Consider the following 15550-nt stretch of genomic DNA (forward strand, 5'->3'; position numbering starts at 1 on the left):
CTCCAAGTGGCTGCACCTGGAAGCACTGGCAGCGGGAAGGGGAGTGGCCACTTTCCCCCCATGCTTAGCAGCAATTTGTCCCATGCTGCTGCTGTCCAGCCCAGATAAGCGAGCGCAGGGCACGTGTGGTCAAGGCTCTGTGCACTGGTCCCCACCTGTACCACAGGGCTGGGGCAGAGGGGACTGGGAGCAAGTGGGAGTGCTGTGACAGCCAGGTGGGAGTGCAGGACCCACGCCAGTGTCCTGGGGCCAGTGCTGGCAGGGCCCAGAGCAAGGAAGCAGGGGCATGGGGTCCCGGCCAGCAGGGACTCTGTGGAGTCAGGCCAGCTCTCCTCTCTCCCTGCTGGCACAGCCCAGCCCAGCTCCATAGACTCCTGCCAGCCTGTACCCCACACTCCTGCTGGCCTGCTCTGGGCCCCACCGGCACTGGCCCCAGGACACCAGCATGGGCTCATCACTCCCACACACCTGCTCACTTTCACTTCCCCCCACCCCTGCCACTATTTTCTCTACTTTCCTGCCCACCTGCCAGCCACTCTGCATCATGTGGCTCCAAGCTGCATGGCCATGATGGCAGGACTCAGCAGGAGCTGGTGTGACCCCTAGGACTGGAATGATCGCCTGCAGTCCTCTGCCTGCTGCTCCTTTTCTTCTTACCTGAATTTCTCACTCTGGCACAGGGAGGCATGAACAGCCCCACGGTCCCAAGCCAGAAGCTTCTGCTAGACAGGGGCTTCCAGCTGGGTGGGTACAGGGCCTGGCAGGCCTTGCTGTTAAAGGGTCCTGCCATGGCTTCTACTGGGTCCTACTGCCCCTGTCTCCTATCATCTTTGACAGGCAGCCAGGGGCAGATAAATATTAATTTTCTAAATTTGGGGGGGCTCTGTGGGCCAAATAGAATGGCCTGGCAGGCTGGATCTGGCCTGTGGACCGTATTTTGCCTACCCCGAATTATTGTGTGATCACCCTTCATGGGAAAGTGGAGTCCTTAGTACCTCTGGTATCTTCCAGCTTAAAGATCTTTAGGTTCATGCAGAGAGCAGGGTACAAGCCTGATGCCACCTGCATGGATTCCTCCCCCTTTAAGATAGAAATGTTTTCAAAGTCCTTAAATCTCCAACTGTATGAACTCAAGCTGTCATTCAGCTGTATCAGTACTGAAAAAGGGGACTGCCCAGGAAAACTGGGTTGGTGTTAGAGATTCAGCAAACAGTATTTCCTTTTAAACCAGGGCTGAATGAAGCTCCATCAAGATACAAGGGGAGGTGTCTTTGGGGGAAAGTTTTAAACTAGTGTGCTGGCCAACAGGGACCTCTAAAGTTTCATTTAGACATGTGTGTACCGATTGGGATGTACTTGTAGGAGCCCAGCTTAGGCAGCTGGCAGAATGAAATCTGATTTCTGTCTTGCAGTTTCAAATAGATATATCATTCTGCCCTTTTTATACTAGGCTGTTCTGTAGGCTATTTACCAGAGATGGTTCCATTTCAGTGCTAGGTGAAACAATCCCCGTCTGCACAAAATGCATAAAAGAGTATAGAAATATATGGTATTTTAAACCAGCCATTGAATTTTTCAAACAATAAAACTGCTTCTCTCTGCCACTCTCCTCACCCTCTGCACTTGGTGTCATGTCTATGAGCCAGCCCTAGCAAGAACTGCAAAGCAAGTAGTGGTGTGGAGAGATGAACAAATTACACAGAGTTAACAGAGGCAGGGGAATTTACTAAGTGAACACTGATCCTTGGCAACTGGTTTGTGTGTCCAGACTATCCCACAGTAGGAAGAGGCTAAGCCACAGTCGTTTAGCAGTTCTTTCATTTAAAGGTTAGCTGTCCCACTTTTCACTGTCACTTCTACTTATCAGAGGATACAATGGACACACAAATGGTTCACAGATCACTTGCCCTCACACCCTTTAATTCATTGTTATGTAAGGTTAAAAAAAAAAAAAAAATAGGACTGTTTAGTCTGGAGAAGCCAGGAGTTAGGGGATTTGATAACAGTTTTCAAATACATAAAGAAGATGGAGATAGACTTTTGTCTGTGGCTCTAGGGCAGCGCTTCCCAAACGTTGACAGATTGCGCACCACCAATTTAAAATGATACAACCTTAAAGTATCACCAGCAATTTTTTCAGTTAAAGTTTAAGTATCACCAGCAAATTTCTCTCATATAAAGTAATTATAATAAATCTGTTAATGCATACTAGACAGGTTGTTTGTGTACCACTGGTGGTACCCATACCACAGATTAGGAACCGCTGCTCTAGGGGATGGGACTAGGAGCAATGGACTGAAACTGCAGCACAGGAAATTTAGTTTGGAGATTAGGAAGACGTTTCTCACTGTGAGGGCATTTTTAAACATTGGAGCAGGCTCTCTAGAAAGACTGTGGAATCTACATCTCTGAAAATTTTCAAGAGCAAGTTGGACAGACACTTGACTGGGATGGTTTAGTCAGGGATGATCCTGCCTTGAACAGGGGGGCTGAACTAGATGATTTTGTGAGGTCCCTTCCATCCCTATTTAGCTTTTCCTGTACTGTCTCTCGTGTCAGTGATGGTCTGTCTATCTTGGGTTAGGAAAGTTACTTTCCACCAATAATTTGACATAATCACCTCAGCCTCCTTAGCTCTATAGGTTCTTCAGGATGCATGGCTGCTGTTGGATCTGGGCCTTGGGTCAGCACACAGGATTCTGGAGAATAGTGAAAGAGGGCTTTGATTGACATGTTTCATTCCTTTTCCTAGTGGCCCTGCTTGCCTGGCTGGTGAGGGGGAGTATACAGCTGGCCTAGGCTTTATTCTCCTGGATGATGTGGGCTGTAAAGGCACAGAGCTGTCCCTCCTGGACTGTCCTCACAGCAACTGGGGGCAACACGACTGCTCACATGCTGAGGATGTAGGCATCCGCTGCTCTCCTGAGAACAACAAGATCTTGGATGGGACCTTGGGTAACTTACTCCATCTCTACCTCTGACTGTGGAGGATGGGGGCAGTAGCTTGAATTTCCATGCCCCACTGGGGGCCCAAGCAGGAACCCGAGCTCTTCCTGCTCTCTGGGCTGTTGCACAAATAGGTTTGCTTCCAAGAAAAGGGGTTCTGTTGCTTCCTGGTTTAGGAAAGCACCTGCTAGGAAGAGTTCTAGTTGTCCTGTAGTTGGATCACTGAGCTGCTGTCTTCAAGTGCTCAACATGATGCACAACAAGAACCTTTTCAGCTGCTGCCCACAGCATGTGTCTATTAATACATGCTCAGCACTGCCACTGGTCAGTTCCCTCTTGCTGCCATGCCCCTCCCATGATTCCACTACATCTTCCCCTCCCACACCATGTTGGGCTGGCTTCCCTTTCCCTTCATGCAGTTTGGTCTTCCAAATCAGAGTGAATTCCATGGGCCGTGACTCCAGTGTATAAAAAGAAACTGCATCTGCCAAAATGAGTCCTGGGGAGCTGTTAGTATGGGAGGGTGACCATCTGGAATCTCATTGCTCAACAGTGGGATATTTAGGCCTTGTTTCCACAGGAATGTTGATCTAGCTAAATCAGCTCATCACTGTAACAGGTCACCCTCCCTAGCACCATCTTTCTGGTCATCCGCGCCTTACATGGGGTGCCCTTGGAATTCTTCTGTCCCACCGTGATCTCATCTGCCATGTCTTGATGGAAATTATTATGCAAGCAGGAGACTACCTATTAAATTGGGTATGTTGGGGTCTCTCCTAGGATGACTTGACCCCCTTTTCTCTCTAGCTAGGCCTCCCCATCCAAACCCACTAAACGGGTTTTGACTCCGAGGCTCTAGCTTTTTCTTCCAGTGCCTGGAGGCTCGTAGCCCCCTTTTCTGCTCCCTTCTGGGGCCTGGCACTCCCTGGCCCAGAGGCACAGGTGCCAGCCCCACAACCAGGGGGCCACAAACCAGAGTGTAACCCCGAACCTGCACCTTATCAGTCTAAACAAGAAAAACAAAAAAAAAGACAAACGCAAAATATAGTTGTGCACCAGGTCTCCCTGGCCTTTTTAAGATCATCCTTCGAGTGCTAAGGTTTGTCATCCCAAACTGCGCCGTTACTGGCACTTGGGCTCTCCGCAGCCCTGTCTTGCTCTGTGCCTCACTGGCACTGGGGTCTGTGCCCCCCTCCCCCCAAAAGCTGCACCCTCACTGGTGCTGGATTCCCCACTCCATAGTGGGTCCCCAAAATGAGGCCTCCTCCATCCCCTAATAGCCTCACCCAAACCACCAGTATTATACAATAATCACACCAAAAAAATAATAACTGTAGCAAAGCAGCAGGTCAGCTTATGTGAACCTGTTTCATGCTTCAGCTCCTCACCATCAGCTACAGTCTGGGCTGTGGTGCAGCCACCATCTCTCAGGGGCTTTCGTAGCTTCCCCCTTCCTGCCATAGACTGCTCCCCAGGCTTCTTCATGGAGCTCTCAGAAGCACTACTTCCCCTTTGGCTGCTGCCTTCCTACTGCCCTTCAATCCAGGGTTCTTATAGTCCTGTCTCTTCCAGTCAGCTGACTAGCTGTCCAGGTTCAGCATTTAACCCCTTCCTCACCAGCCATCTGTGCCCAGAAAGTTCTGGCCTTAAAGGGGTGAACCTGCTTCCTTGTTACAGGGCTAGGGTTCCCTGTTACAATCACTTGCAGGGACAAGTGGATGCTAGCTTCTTGGAGATCAGGGGTTGCTTAGATCAAAACCAGGGTCCACCATAGGGTGACCACATTTTTAAAATGTAATGGTGAGACACCTGCCCACCTTTGGCCACCCCCCCCACCCACTCCACCAGCTGCACCACTGGAGTAGAACCAAGTGGGATAGGGTGGGGATGGATGTGGGCTGCAGGCTTGGGGCTTCCCACGCTGCTGCCCTTTCCCTGGGAGCCCTGTACTGGCTGCATGCCCCCTGCTGGCCCAGCAGCAATGGGAAGCAAAATTCCACACCACTGCTGCCCGCAGTGCTACCAGATGGGCGGGGGGGTGCCTTGCCATGGCAGCACAGGGGCTCTCAGGAGGAGGACTGCAGGGCAGGGAGCCCTGAGCCCACAGTGAACAGCTGGCATCCACCCACGCACAAATCAGAGGGGGGGGGCACATGCTCCCCATGCTCTCCCCCTGCAGAGTGTGCACAGCAGCAGGGAGATCCCCCCTCCCCCCCCAAATGCCCTGCACCCCTGGACGAGCTGCCCATAGCTCTGTCCCACTCCACACAGTCCTGGCTCTGTCCATGCCCCCATCCCCTGCCTCACTCCCTTCCTCCCTCACTGTGGGGGCCTTGATCTGCCACCCCATCTTCCCCCCCCTCCCCCACATAGACTTACCTGCAGGGAGTTGCTCTTCACTGCTGCTGAGCTGTTTTCCCAGCCATGTGCATGTGTGCAGGTATGTACATGCATGTGGCGCCCCATATGTCCCACTCCCAGCAGCCCCTTGCAGGCTGGAATGCTGCCAGCCTGCAAGGGAAAACCAAAGTTGTTCATTCCCTGCATGATGCTGCAAATCCAGGACAAATGGTGTCATGGAATCATGCAGCCCAGGACTGGGACTTAAGGTTTCCATTGCAGGACTGTCCCACCCAGTTTGGGACAGGTGGTCCCCCTAGTCCACAAATGGCAGTTGCTTCTCTTTAATTGCATTGGTTTGTAGCTGAGCTTAGTGGAGTTGGTACAACTTCCTTGCTTAGACATGGCCTGATTCCCCATCACTTTCCCTGCAACAGGCACTTCCTAGCCTTCCAGCTGGGTTTTGCCATTTATGCAGAAGCAGCATTCTGGTTTTTCCCAGGTTGTAGAGTTCTCTCTCCCCACTTATCTCATTATATTTCCAAGGTGTGTGTGAGCTTGCCTTTATTTGGCTTTGTTCTTGTCATCTTTCCTTCCCCTTAGGGCCATTTGTTTATTTCCATCTTCATTCAGCTTCTGGAATGCATAAGGGTTTTCACTGTGTGTTGAGTTAACTATGATGCACCATGTCCAGGAGGTAGGAGGGAGGAGGGGAAGGGGGGTGGGTAGGACATTGCTGTATAAATAAAACTGTTGTTGTTTCCTACCACTTTGTCACCACTGTGGCGTTTGGCTTTCTTACTCAACATATTTATCTTTGTGATGTTCACTGTGCCCATTCCCCTGCAGGGCCCCCTGTGCGGCTGGTGGATGGAGAGAGCACAAAGGAAGGGCGGGTAGAGGTGTTCCTGAATGGCCAGTGGGGCAGTGTCTGCGATGATGGCTGGACAGACAGGAATGCCATGGTGGTTTGTAGGCAGCTGGGATACAGGTAAGAGGTCAGCAGGTGCACCATAAAGGAACACTAGACAGGAGTCATTTCCTTCTGATTCATCCCTTCCAGGGAAGAGATTTGTGTTCTTTTCCTTCTGTTTGAGCACTGCTGTGTATAAAGGAGAAAGTGCTGCCCTATTCCCTTCTATCCTGGAGCCTTGCATCTGTGGAACTCTGGGATCACTGCAGGAATGGAGTAATGCATGTGGCTAGAGATAAATCATTGTCATAAGAATATTTTGCTATACTGAGTTCCCATGCTTTGTGTTCATAGCAGATTGGCCATCCCATCTCATTTCAGTGGCACGGCAAAAGCCAGGACGATGGCATATTTTGGGGAAGGGCATGGACCCATCCACTTGGACAATGTTGAGTGCAGTGGCTCAGAGCGTGCTTTGGGGGAGTGCACCAAGTCTGACAGTGGGATTCACAACTGCTGGCACAGTGAGGATGCTGGTGTGATCTGCAGCTATAGGGAAGAGAAGGCCCAGGACATCAGTAATGAAGGTGCGGTGTCTGCTTATTCTGTCCCTTGCCCTGAAGAGCCTTTTCTGCGGGTTACAGGAGTTATAAGAACTCTGGCTTGTGCTCCATCACTCTTTCCCTAACACTTCCTTGTGGCTGAAGCTAGGCCTAGGCAGGTTGAGTTTCTCTGCAGCTAATAAGCCTTTTCCCATTGTCTTCAGTGCCTTTTCTTAGAAGTTTGGTTTGGAGCAACCATGTGGTCCCACCAAATAGCTCTCCTGCCCCTTGCCCTGTTATGCCTCTGAGCTGCCAGGAGCTCAAGCACCAGTGTTTCTTCCTTGTTCGTTAGTGTACCTGAGAGTGACTCATAGAGGCAGTAATTATGAGCTCCTTTTGATCTACAGAGAAGGTAGATTTTGGGTCCTGTCTCAGTTTTGGGATGAGAATCAAAGCAAGTGAAGCACTGCCAATCATGATGAGGCATGTGTTGTTCTCATCAGCCACAGAGGAACAAGTGCTGCATAATATGGCTTGAACAGACCAGAGTATTTAATTGGGACTGCCCACCTCCATCAAGATGAGGTCCCTCTTGAGAGCACTGTATATTGGCTTGGCCTCACAGCAGTGAATGATGCCTGTCAGTTCAGCTGATGATGTCTGCCTAACTGTTCTGGTTTTGCTATACAGATTCAGTGTCCAGCATGTGTGGGATGCGCTTGCTTCACCATCGCAAAAAAAGGATCATAGGCGGAAACAAGTCCCTCAGGTATTGTCCTCTGACTGCTGGAAAAGGTACAGCTGGCATCAGCTGTCCTGCAGGCTCTGGGCAGGGGAAGCAGGTGCCAGGCCTGATCAGAATAGGATGTACCAGCCCTTTAGAGAACCCTGTGCCCTCACCACAAATATTGGCTTCAGTTCTTTCCTTACATCTTAGGGACATCCCCAGTGAGTTCTGATTTTTCAATGGCATGCTACAAAACCAATGTAGCTTTGACAGCCCTGGTACTGAACTCCTCTAGCTATCCACAGAATGGGGGCATCAACCGCGTAAATTTACTCGACATGGTTTATAATTCGTGGCCTTTCCATAAGCAATCATGGCCTCTCTGCTGATTCTGTTGGGGAAGACAGGCAGTGCCAGGTGTGAAGATGTTTTCAGTGACTAAGATGAAACAAAACCACTGGATTGACTCACTTTATACAGGCCCATATACTTATAATGACTTCAGGTCTCTGCTGACCTGGCCCAAATTGTAACTGATGCCTGTCCCAGCCTGTAACAATATGGAGTGAGGGTTATGACAGAAGTTTAAGTTGCCATCAAGATCCTAATTTAGTTGGAACAAATTACACAGAGCAAAGTAATAATCTTCCTGGTCCCCTGAGGTAGTATTTAGCTGTAACAGTGGTAGGCTGTTATCAAGGATGGGTCACTGTTATGCTAATTTCTCTTATAATCATAACTATGAGTAATTAATCCAAAGGGAAGGGTTACTAATAACATTTTTTTTCTAATGCTGAGCTGAATAAAAAAGTAGATGGTTGCAAAACTATGAACGGAGTATAGAGATTCTTATGCAGGAATCAGCATATCAAAATATGCCCACCTGATAGTTGAATCTAAATCATCTGTTTAACTGGGCAGTGCCCAGATTTGCTTTTCTCCAATAAATACAGCTCAGCACACTGCCATCCAGGGTCACACAATTGCCCATTTTTCTGTCCTGGGTCAGGGGTGGGGAAAAATCTTACATCTTTCCCAAACACATCTGGTGCTGGCCTCCATTGGAAACTGGTCAGGTGTGGCCATTCCCTTGTTCCTGTTTAAGTGCATCTACAGGAAGACTTGTAAAGTACCAGCAATGGCTTTTCTTTCCCAGCTTTGCTCTCCTGTGGTGCAATTGTTCTACTAAACTTAAACCCCTGAGGACTCCAAGATGCTTTCTCTGAATGATTTCTTCATGTTCAGTCCTACCTTGTCTGTTTAAAGTAACAGTGAGGTCCAGGCTCTACCTGACTCTTAACTGCTATCCACAAAGCACTGGAGAGATGCTTCGAATTGCATTTATGGTTCCTTCTTCTTTGCATTATCTCATCTGTGTGTATTCCAAAGTACCCGAAGGAAAGTGTGTCAGTGTTTCATAGTTTCATAGTTAGTAGGGTCGGAAGGGACCTGATCAGATCATCAAGTCCGACCCCCTGCCACAGGCAGGAAAGAATGCTGGGGTCAGATGACCCCGGCAAGGCGTCTATCTAGCCTTCTCTTAAAGACCCCCAGGGTAGAAGCGAGCACCACTTGCCTTGAAAGTTGGTTCCAGATCCTAGCCACCCTGACTGTGAAGTAGTGCCTCCTGATATCCAGCCTGAATCTACTCTGTCAACTTATGGCCATGATTCCTTGTTACCCCCTGTAGTGCTCAGGGGAATAGGGACTCTCCCATTGCCTGCTGGTCTCCCTTGGCCAGTTTATAGGTGGCCACCAGATCCCCTCTCAGCCTTCTCGTGTGGAGGCTGAACAGATTCAGATCCCGTAGCCTATCCTCATAGGACCTCCCCTGCTGCCCCCTGATCATGCGAGTGGCCCTCCTCTGGACCCTCTCAATGTTGTCCACATCCCTCCTGAAGTGTGGCGCCCAGAACTGGACACAGTACTCCAACTGGGGCCTGGCCAAGGTCGCATAGAGGGGGAGGATCACCTCCTTGGACCTGCTCGTGATGCATCTGTGGCTGCATGACAAGGTGCGGTTAGCCTTTCTGACTGCATCCCCACATTGGTGGCCTATGTTCATCTTTGAGTCAATAATGACTCCAAGATCCTTTTCTGCCTCTGTGCTGATGAGAGGGGAGTTCCCCAGCCTGTTGCTGTCCTCCTGGTTCTTCCTCCCCAGGTGCAGTACCTTACACTTGTCAGTGTTCAAACCCATCCTATTCTCATCCGCCCACCTCTGTAACCTGTCCAGATCTGATTGCAGCTTGTCCCTCCCCTCTAGCGTGCCCACCTCCCCCCACATCTTAGTATTATCTGCAAATTTGAACAAGGTGCTATTCACCTCCTTGTTCAAGTTGCTGATGAAGATGGTGAACAGCGCAGGCCTGAAGACCAAGCCCTGGGGGACCCACTGCCCACATCCCTCCAGGTCGAAAATAACCCATCCACCACCACTCTCTGGGTTCAGCCCTCCAGCCAATTGGTGACCCATCTGACCGTGTAGGGATCAACACCACAGTCGACTAATTTTTTAATGCGAATGGGGTGAGAGACAATGTCGAAGGCTTTTCTAAAGTCCAGAAAGACTACATCCATCGCGACACCTGTGTCCAAGGATTTAGTGACCTGATCATAGAAGGCCACCAGGTTGGTCTGACAGGACCTGTCTCTAATGAACCCATATTGGTTGCCCCCAAGCATATACTCCCCTGCTTGCCCCTTGCAGATGTACTCCTGGATAATTTTCTCAAAGAGCTTCCCCAGGACCGAGGTAAAACTAACAGGCCTATAGTTTCCTGGGTCCTCCCTCCTCCCTTTTTTGAAAATGGGGACCACATTGGCCCTCTTCCAGTCCTCTGGCACCTCACCAGAGCACCACGAGTGCTTGTAAAGCTGTGCCAGGGGTCCCACAATGACCTCTGCTAATTCCCTCAGCACTCTGGGGTGGAGATCTCTAGGACCTGCTGATTTGGACGCATCCAGTCCCACCAGGAGGTCCCTGACTAGGTCCTCTGGCTGTGCCTCCCCTGGGACCGTCAGGGATCATGATGGGGGGATGACCTGGTCCCTGCTCAGAAAAATGGAGGCAAAGAAGTTGTTAAATAAGTTAGCTTTGATGTCTGGTGCAACCACCAGACTTCCTAGCGTGTCCTGCAGAGGCCCCACGTTACCCCGAACCTTCTTTTTACCCCCTATGTATTTAAAAAAGTATTTCTTGTTGTCCTTGATCTGGGTTGCTAGTCCCAGTTCCATCTTCACCTTGGCCTTCCTAACAGCTCCCCCTACAATCCTGAGCAACAGAGGTATAGTCCTCCCTGGTGATGGCCCCTCCCTTCCATTGGGTGTACACCTCCTTTTTAGCCTTGAGACGTTCCTGGATGCTTTTTGTTAGCCATGGGGGATTTTGAGCACTCTTGCTCCCTTTGACCCTTGTTGGGATTGCCACCCTTTGAGCTTGGAGGATCGTCTCCTTAAGGAACGAAGTGTCATCACCACTTCCCCCCATCCCCCAAAACACATACGTAGTTACCTGCCCCATTCTATTCCAGGTTGATTGCTGGTTTCTTATTCCAGAGCCAAATGCAAGGAACCCAGGCTTCCTTTCCTGCCTTCCCCAGAGACATGGCTGGCAATATTGAGGGTCTCAGAAGAGACTGCTGGGGCCTGATTTTTGTTGTACTCCTTAAACCCTTTTCTGCATTACAGAGTTCTGCTAGCAGGGCTGTTTTAGGTAAGGATGTGAAAGGATCACATGCCATGCTGTAGTTGGGCCAGCAAAAAATGGCCTCTGCCAGCCTGACCGTTGCCATCCAGGGGAGTTGGTGTAACTCTAGTGTCAGAAAAACTTCTGACAGCAGACCTGCATCTACACCTGGGAGTCTGTCTACCAACCTGCTGGCAGCAGCCCCCACAGTGAAGACCTAGGGATAGTTAGGTTATCTCCAGTGGCAATTCCTGAAGTTGACCTTTGAGTAAAGGGCTGCTTGGATGGAGAATGAGAGGAGAGATGGGGCAGATCAGGGAGACTGGAGAGGAAAGCACTGCCCCCTTGTGTGTGCATTTGTGTACACCCCTAATGACCTCTCTTCTTCAGGGGAGGTTGGCCATGGCAAGCATCGCTGCGGCTGAAGGGGTTTCACAGAGATGCACGTCTGCTGTGTGGAGCGACCCTAATCAGCAGCTGCTGGGTGGTGACTGCAGCACACTGCTTCAAAAGGTTGGTGGCGGGGGTTGTGCGACCTCCAATGCTTATTAAGGAAAATTCAACCACTTGCCCTCCCCAATGGGAACCCATCACAAGGATCTCTGAGAAAAAGAATGCTTATTACCCTCTGTCCTCTGAATACCTGAAAGAGCCATTAGCTCTTGATAATCCCAGTAGTGTTGAGACAAGCTTTGACACAAGGGTTGCTGTTTGTGATGCAGGATGTCTTTGGTGGCTGCATGGGGATAAGTGCATATAACCCTGGCAGTGGTGCTACCCACAGCCATGTCCAACTTTTTAGGATCCTGGGGTGCCAATAGGTCTTGGTCAATTCCCACTCCATCTACAGGCTGGGAGCCACCACTCAGTGGAGTGCTCTCCTCTGGTTCTCCCCACACCAGACCATACACTAAAAGACTGTTTACAATAATGTATTATTTACAATAGTAACTGAGAAATTAACAGGTTCAACATCACGTAGATAACAAACATTGTATTTTCAATGAGCTCGATAATACTTTATACCAGCAAATAGAAGCAAATACTTATCATATAGCAAAAGCAATTATGTTTTCAAATTTAGCACTCAGGCAACTTATAACAGGTATATACACCTAATCAGCCAGATCCCCACAAAATCACTCTACCGGAGCAAAGCAATCAACTGTGAGATGGTTGCAGTTGAGCATCCCTAGAGCTGTGCTCACTCTGCCTCAGAAGAGGTGTGGCAATGCTGACATCTGGTCAGAAGATGGAGTTGTCTGTCAGGACCTTGGGTGCAGCTGCTCCTGAGACCAGGGTTTCTTCCCTTTTCCAGTCTTTCCTTGATACCTGCAAACAATCACAGCTTCCCCAAGGCAGCTCCCCTGTGTTTGGTACCTGGAGTGCCCCTTCTCGGCTGTACTTTATTGAGCTCTCTCCTGGAGCTCCCACAAAGCCAAGGTTGCCTGCTACTTTCTTTAGCTCTCCCAGGGAACCTTCTCTAGCAACTGGTTTCCCTGATTCGCTCCCAGTGAATCCCTGCACCCAGAGAACTAAAGAGTAGGGAGAGGAACCGGTTTGCACAAACCCTGCTCCTTTTAGCAAAGGATACCAGGTGATCCTGGGTACTCAGTAGCTTATGGCTACTCTGCCCTCAGTAGCAGCTCACTCAGCAACAATTCTTCTGCCGGTAGTCCTCTCAGAAGCAATTGTCTTGGTAGCAGGTCCCTTCAGAAACAGACCTTCTGCCTACAGCCCTCAGCTACACTCTCTCCCAGACCTCTCCCTCCCTTGCCCTCCCCCGGCTTCTGGCCGGGGAGTTGCAGCTGTCCAATCCCCCATGCATGCATTCTGCAGCCTTCAGCTCCAAGCTTCAGCTGGTTATCTCGCTGCTATATCTGTGTCCAAATATAAATCTGTGTGAAGCCTGCTTCAAATCCACATCCCAATGGTACAAACACCCTGATTGGGCTTGCAAGCCCTGAGCAAACCCTTCAGCACCTTTACATGCATAAGCCAATGTATCTTTGCTTTATCTCTCAGTGTCTAAAGTGTTACAGCTTTGAACGAGCATGCATTTTATTGTCCTGTCAATAGCTTGAGGAACAGTAAACTGCAGAGATTGAGCCTGAAATGGCTGCGAACAATGTATTACAGCTAATTCTGTAGAGGGGAGCCAGGAAGCCCATTTGGTATGTGCCAGTCAACAACTGTGTCTTTACCTGCTTAAACTGCCATTTTTCTTGTTTTTATTTTGTGGGGGAGTAAGAAGAGCTGGCTCTGACAGCCAAAGCCATTGCCTGGCACACCAGTGGGCACCACAGAAGTAAGAAGATCTTTGACAATGCAGTGTCTCTCAAATCAGTAGCAAGACAAGGTTCCTTGGGTGAATCTGATATCTTTTATTAGACCAACCCAAATAGTTGCAAAAATAATTATTAAGCAAGCTTTTGGGTTCAAAAACCCTTCGTCAGGCTAAGGAAGTTTCAGCAGTTGGTGTGTGCTCTTCCTGGATGGAATGAAAAGTAAAGAAGCCAGCGGCTGGGCTGGTGTGCATAAAAGACAGGTAGTCAGTGAAAATATAGATAGGAGTCAATGGGTGAGAGACAGGCTGGGGAGGAGGGGAAGAGAGAGAAGGGGGATGAAAATGGAGAGATATATGGGGATTCAGATGTCAGGCAGGTTATAATGTGTCATAAATCCAATGTCTAAGTTTAGTCCATGATTTTTAGTATCCAGGAGGTTGATGAAGTGGAGTTCATAGGCTCGTCTCTGGGAAGTGTTTTGTAAGTTTCCTTTGAGGATCAGGACTGAGAGATTGGAGAGAGAGTGGTTTCCTTGGAGAAATGTGCCCCCACAGGTAATTGGGTATTTCTGTCTTTGATAGATTTCCAGTGTGCACTCATTCTGGTACACAGTTGTTGTTTGGTCTCTCCTACATATCTTCCATCAGGGCATTTGGTGCATTGGATGAGGTATATTACATTTCTGGAGGTGCAGCTGTAAGATCCAGGGATGCTGATGGCTCTGTTGTGGGGTGTAGTAATAGTGGGAGTGGTGGAGATGTGTTGGCAGGTTTTGCATTTCTTGTCATGGCATGGTCTGGATCCTTTTGGTGTGTTCTGGGCTTGAGGAAGTTTGCTTCTGGTGATGAGGTTGGCGAGGTTCAGTGCTTGTTTGAAGGCTAGGATGGGTGGCTCTGGGAAGACCTTTTTAAGAATAGGGTCTCTTTCTAGTATGGGTTGCAATTGTTTGAGGATTTTCCGTACTGGTTGAAGGGAGGGGTGATATGTCATAACCAGTGGTGTGTGATCTGTGGGGGTTTTTCTTCTGTACTACAGCAGTTCTTCACGTGGTATCTGGGTGGCTCTTTCAAATGTGCGATTTATCTCTCTGGAGGAGTGTCCTTGTTGGGTGAAAGCCTTTTTAAGATTGGTGAGGTGGCAATCCCAGGTGTTCTCTTCAGTGCAAATGCGGTGGTATCTGAGTGCTTGGCTGTATATCACAGCTTTTTTGGTATGTTTAGGGTGATTGCTGGTTCTGTATGTTGGTCTGTGGGTTTCTTGTATAACGTGGTCTGTATTTTATCACTCAGGGTACTAATCATCGTGTCTAAAAAGGAGATGTTGGTGCTGGAGTATTCTAGAGAAAGTTGGATGGAGGGATGGTGATTGTTGAATTTCTGATGGAACTCAATCAGAGAGTGTAGGTTTTCAGTCCAAATGATGAAGATGTCATCGATATATCTTAAGTATAGCAAGGGTTTGATGGTGCAGTTCTTGAGGAAGTCTTCTTCCAGGTGGCTCATAAAAAGGTTGGCATACTGTGGGGCCATTTTAGTGCCCATAGCTGTTCCCATCATCTGGAGGAAGTGTTGATTATTAAAAGTGAAATTGTTGTGTGTGAGGATGAAGTGTATAAGGTCAGTAATATCTTTGGGTCTGTAATCTGTGTTGTAATCTTGTTCCTGTAGATATGTAAGGTAGGCTCGGATGCCATCCTGGTGTGGGATGTTGATATATAGGCTAGTTACGTCTATGGTGGCTAGGAGTGCGTTGCTGGGAAGGTGGTCTATGTTTTTAAGTTTCCGTAGAAAGTCTGTAGTGTCTAGTACAAAACTTGCTCTGTGGGTGACAAGCAGTTTTAGGATTGATTCAACGAAACCTGATATTTCCTCAGTTAGGGTCCCATGGTTGGATATGATAGGTCTGCCAGGGTTCCCTTGTTTGTGGATTTTAGGGAGCATGTGAAAAGTCCCCGGGTTAGGTAGTGGGGGGATCAAGGTCTGAATTTTTTCTTGTAGTCTTGATGGAAATGATTTGATGGTATTGTTGAGTTTTTTGGTGAATGATAAAATCCAGAATGATAAAATACAGACCATGTTATACAAGAAACCCACAGACCAACGTACA

General features: G+C 48.9%; 1 protein-coding gene across 3 annotated transcripts in view; it reads left to right on the plus strand.

The window, feature by feature from the left end:
• The window catches only part of LOC102571242 (neurotrypsin), a 57944-nt gene that overhangs the window by 30886 nt on the left and 11508 nt on the right, over nt 1-15550 (plus strand). For all 3 annotated transcript variants that reach the window (XM_019497201.2, XM_059729725.1, XM_019497203.2), the window contains 5 exons: nt 2753-2955; nt 6136-6277; nt 6581-6786; nt 7432-7510; nt 11547-11669. In XM_019497201.2, coding sequence (XP_019352746.1) covers nt 2753-2955; nt 6136-6277; nt 6581-6786; nt 7432-7510; nt 11547-11669 — 753 coding nt within the window. The remainder of the gene's footprint in view (nt 1-2752; nt 2956-6135; nt 6278-6580; nt 6787-7431; nt 7511-11546; nt 11670-15550) is intronic.

The sequence above is a fragment of the Alligator mississippiensis genome, chromosome 6 (assembly GCF_030867095.1).
Source record: "Alligator mississippiensis isolate rAllMis1 chromosome 6, rAllMis1, whole genome shotgun sequence".
NCBI classification, from domain to species: Eukaryota; Metazoa; Chordata; order Crocodylia; family Alligatoridae; genus Alligator; species Alligator mississippiensis.